We start from the raw sequence: 5,176 nt of genomic DNA, 5'->3' as shown, positions 1-5,176 counted from the left end.
CTTTCCTCGAAAAGAGAGACAAACGAGAGCGGAGCTTTTTTCCTTGGAAAAAATGCTCGCAGTGCACGCCGATTGCCCCCTCGGAGGCATCGCGTGCGTGCTCTTCGCCCAAACAAATAACGCATAGATCGTGTGTGTCATCAGATGTTAAACAACGTCAACACGGATGCACACATCCTTAAACGCTTTGCTAGTGCTCGCCATAATGAGATGAATAGAGATCGCTCTTACCACAGAAATGCACGCTTCAAACAAAACAGTCAATGAAGACGAAGAAGAGAATGATGTGTGCTCCCGGCGCCTATTTATACTATAGTCGCACCGGTAGTGACATCATGGCTGTCGCCGGCCAACGAGTTGGTGTTTTTTCAATGTATGCTTCAGACACGGGTCACGATGAGGCGTTCCCCATAGCGACCCCTAGAGGACGCAGTTCGAAGTTCCCATGAAAGGGAACTGTGTAAGATGGCTGCCAAACCTCAAAGAAAAAAGAAGAGAGAAGGAAAGAAAAGAAATAAAGAAGCTCCATCCTAAGAATTCAGAAAAAGTCAGATTGCAGTGAAGTTGCTGACTAGAGACAATATATAATATACACTACTGTTCAGAAGTTTGGGAGCAGTAATTTTTTTTCAAGAAATTAATAATTTTATTCAGCAAGGATGCATGAAAAGTAACAGTAAAGGCATATGTTGCAAAATGTTTCTATTACAAATAAATGCTGTTCTTTTGAACTTTCTATTCATCAAAGAATACAAAGGGAAAAAAATGGTTTCCACAAAAATATTAAGAGGTGTAACTTTGATAATAAGAAATGTTTCTTGAGCACCAGATCAGCATTTTAGAATGATTACTGAAGGATCATGTGACACTGAAGACTTTAGTAATTGCTACTGAATATTCAGCTTTGCCACAGAAATAAATTACATTTTAAAATATATTAAAATAGAAAACAGTTATTTTAAATTGTATAACCCACAAGTAATATCACTGACATTTAAAAAAAATGTCTACAAAGTTTTATCTCAGTAATCAAACCATAAGTCATCAGTAACAGATGTCAACGTGCCAGAATATTAGTGTCAAATATCTTAGACTAACATCCATATATATGTGACCCTGGACCACAAAACCAGACTTAAGTCACTGGGGTATATTTCTAGCAATAGCCAGAACCCGCAACCTTTGGGTTACGAGTCCGACTCTCTAACCATTAGGCCACGACTTCCCCCCAGATTTTTATGCCAAAAATCATTAGGATATTAAGTAAAGATCATGTTCCATGAAGATATTTTGTAAATTTCCTACTGTAAAGATATTAAAACTTAATTTTTGATTAGTAACATGCATTGCTAAGAACTTAATTTGGACAACTTTAAAGGCGATTTTCTCAATATTTTGATTTTTTTGCACCCTCAGATTCCAGATTTTCAAATAGTTGTATCTCAGCCAAATATTTTCCTATCCTAACAAACCATACATCAATGGAAAGCTTATTTATTCAGATGAAAAATTGACCCTTATGACTGGTTTTGTGGTCCAGGGTCACATATGTGTGATTTAGTCACAAATCTCTTTCTTTCTCCCTCAGGAGTCCACTACTGAGCTGATCTTCGCTGCTTTTGCCACAACAGCCAGTGCCAGCACGTCTCTGATCATGCAGCTGCTGCGACACCCTGCAGTGCTGGAGAAGCTGCGTGAGGAGCTGCGGAGTTGCGGCCTGCTGCATGACGGCTGTCTGTGCCAGGGCGAACTGCGACTGGACAGCATCATTAGCCTCAAGTATCTGGACTGCGTGATCAAAGAGGTCCTGCGTCTGTTTGCCCCTGTGTCTGGAGGTTATCGCATTGCCACACAGACCTTTGAGCTGGATGTGAGTTGTTGAAGATCTGCAGCTACTTTAACCCAAAAATCATTGTCATAATTTACTCACTCTCATGTTGTTCCAAACCACTAGTATGGGTTACTTTTTTCTGTGGGAAATATGTTGTTCAGATGTTTTAAGGACAAAAAATCTATACAAGTCAGTGGGGTCCAGTGTTGTTGTATTGGACCGCAGTGTTCTTTAAAATATCAAAGGAAAAAGAAAGTCATTCATGTTGAGAAAGAGTTGACGATGAGTAAATGATGTCGGAATTGTTATTTTTTGTTAATTATGCTTTAAACGTTTTGTATTGTTGTTAATGCTCACCTGTTTTATCCTTATAACCAGTGTTATTTTAGTATTCTTTATATACTATTATATTATTTATTAGCTTTTATTTTTATCTTGTCAGTTTTAATTTAAATTTTAGTGATTTTGTTTTGCACTTTTGTCATTTGTCATTTTATTTCAGTTAGTTTCCAACATTTCTAATTTTCATTCAAGTCTTTCTTCTAATATTTATATTTTATTTTCATATTATATATTTATTTATATTAAATTTGATTTTTAATAGGTTTAGTTTTAGTTAACACAGTAACACCATTTCTAACCTCTTTTTTTGCCCGTCTCTCAGGGTGTACAGGTACCCAAAGGTTGGAGTGTCATGTACAGCATCCGTGACACCCACGACACCTCAGCTGTGTTCAAGGACGTGGAGGCCTTTGACCCGGACCGGTTTAGCCCAGAGCGGAGCGAGGATCGTGAGGGCCGCTTCCACTATCTGCCCTTCGGCGGTGGCGTTCGCTCCTGCCTCGGCAAGCAGCTGGCCACTCTCTTCCTCAAACTCCTAGCCGTGGAGCTCGCGGGAGGGAGCCGCTTCGAACTGGCCACACGGACATTCCCACGCTTGATTTCGGTCCCCGTGGTGCACCCCACCGATGGCCTTCGTGTCAAATTCTTCGGCCTCGACTCCAATCAGAATCAGATCATGGCCAAATCAAATGAGATGTTGGATGCCACCGTGTGACAGACTGGGCAGAAGAAGGAACAGACTTCATATTCTGAGCTGTCACCTGAAGTTCAAAAGACTCTCATTTGCCAAAAATGTATAGTCTATCATTTGTAAAGAAGTATATCATAAAAATATAAATTTAACTGAACGTATTGCTACATCAGGAGAGCACAAGAGGAAGGTTTCAGAAAAGAAGAGGTGAAAGGGACAGTCATATAAGCCGATGTAGATGTCACAGGGTCTTGAGATGAGAAGTTTTGTGTGAGTGTTTTTCGTGGATGCTGAGTTCATTAATATGTATATACAGTTTGTGTGGTTTCTGTGTGTGTAAATACATTACGTTTTCTTGTGCGAATGTACGCGTGTGCCTGTTTGCATGTACCTGTTTTGCGTGCGGACAGGTTGTTTTTCAGCTAAGGTATTAGGAGTTAGAGTAGGCAGTGCAAACTAGAATGAATGGGAGGATTGTGTAATTTACTCAGGTGTGTTAGCAGTACAGAAGGAGCTTTCAGACTAACCCAGTACTTGTTATACATGCTCTGTACATAAGTGACAATCCATAATATTTTTTTTAAGAGAGTGTGAAAAGGAGGCGAGCGATGAACAGAGATATATGACTCGTCAGAGACTATAAGAGAAAATTAACCTGTGCAGGCTCTCAAAACAAGCTATAGAGGGAACGAGGGACTCATTCTTGCTGCAAATGTTATATCTGAAGACAATTATGAAAACAAAAAAGCAAAAAAATAAGTCATAACTGTCATATATGCTGCTTTGGGAGTCGCTTTTTATTTATATGATGGAGCAGAGTGCCACCTGACCTCTGCAAAGAGGAAGGCTTCTTTTTTTTTTTCTTTTTCTGCTCCACATCAATATAAGACAAAATTATACTGAATATACAGTAGATGATGGTGGAACTGATTGGACAATCATCAGTCAGTAACTCTATATACCACCAATCAGGAGAGTTTTCTTGAGACACCTCTGAAGGGACTTTAAAGGCAGTTGGGTGAGAGGCACTAGGACTCTGAGCAACCTGATGAGGGTTCTTCCTTCACTTCCTCTACAGGCCACGCGAAGGACTTTACTTTGATAAAATATACCACTGATCTTTTTTTTTTGTTGAATGATTTGATGAATGGATGGATGAATTAATATCTGCTGCTTTCAGTGTACCATTTTCTAACAGAGAGTAGATTGCTATACCTTCAGCTAAAATTTTGCTATTTCTAAGCAAATGTTGTGAGTGCAAGAAGGATTGCACCTATTGGAAAGCCATGGGTAAAGCATATTTGCATTGTCTAATATCCTAATATTATTGCTATTAATATTATTATTATTATTGTAATAAATCTGCTATTTTTGTTATATTTCAGAATAGAGTTTTAGTATAAGTAAAGTCTGTTGGTAAATACTGTTCTATTTAGAATGATATGGATTTCAGTTACACTGTATTGTACACAGTGTTTAAATGTTAATATGGTTTTATGTTATTTTAATAATTATAATTTTTGGTTATCATTATCATTGCATTTAGTTAATATTAATAAACAGAAGCACTTGCGAGGTATGTTTTTTTTTGAGTGTCATTTGACTACATGTTCTGTTCTTTTGTTGTTGAGTTTGTACATATATTTTATTCCTTTTTACAAATCCACATTTCACTTAGTTCAAATATGAATGTTTTCCCCTCCTTTTTGTTACAGTGATTCTTAAATGTACTTGGTAATTTTATAAACCCTTGTAATAAACTATAATGTGAAAATCAATAATTCAGTCCTAATTCTTTGCTATTATCTTGCCTCATTCTGCTTAACAACATTAACAGCTTCCTTTGCCACTTAACTCAATGGTATCTGGATGTGTTTTGAACATGATTTTTTTTTTTTAATTATGGCTAAATATTTTAATTGTTAACCACATGCAAGTCTGTTTTACATCACCTAGGAACCACAGGATACCCCTTTGATGGTTTGCAGTTGTATTCTGCGAGGGAAAAAGAAGAAAGCTGATCTCTTTGATGTTTGCTTGTTTTGATTTGTTGAATCTTGATGCTCAGACCTTTGTGTTTGTATATATATACACAGTAAATATACAATGAAGTAACAATACACATTGTAAACTGACAATGTACAACCTTAAGTTTTCAACCAGTACTTACAAGTGATATGGAGACGCACGCACGCACGCACGCACGCACGCACACACGCACGCACGCACGCACGCACACACGCACACACACACAGAGCAGACAATTCAACAAACAACAGCTTTATTCAATAGACACCAGATGTGTTGACCAG

The 5,176-nt window shown here is 37.9% G+C and overlaps 1 protein-coding gene across 1 annotated transcript in view; it reads left to right on the top strand.

The window, feature by feature from the left end:
• Nucleotides 1–4,329, top strand: part of LOC107668329 (cytochrome P450 26B1-like) — a 20,070-nt gene extending 15,741 nt beyond the window's left edge. Inside the window, exons 5-6 of the mRNA XM_016460172.1 lie at nucleotides 1,589–1,870; nucleotides 2,496–4,329. Of these exons, the coding sequence (XP_016315658.1) occupies nucleotides 1,589–1,870; nucleotides 2,496–2,888 (675 nt within the window). The 3' untranslated portion in view covers nucleotides 2,889–4,329. The remainder of the gene's footprint in view (nucleotides 1–1,588; nucleotides 1,871–2,495) is intronic.
• Nucleotides 4,330–5,176: the final 847 nt, after the last annotated feature.

This window comes from Sinocyclocheilus anshuiensis, unplaced genomic scaffold (genome assembly GCF_001515605.1).
Source record: "Sinocyclocheilus anshuiensis isolate Anshui unplaced genomic scaffold, SAMN03320099.WGS_v1.1 scaffold337, whole genome shotgun sequence".
In the NCBI taxonomy this organism is placed as follows: Eukaryota; Metazoa; Chordata; class Actinopteri; order Cypriniformes; family Cyprinidae; genus Sinocyclocheilus; species Sinocyclocheilus anshuiensis.
This window is presented reverse-complemented; position numbering and strand designations above follow the sequence as displayed.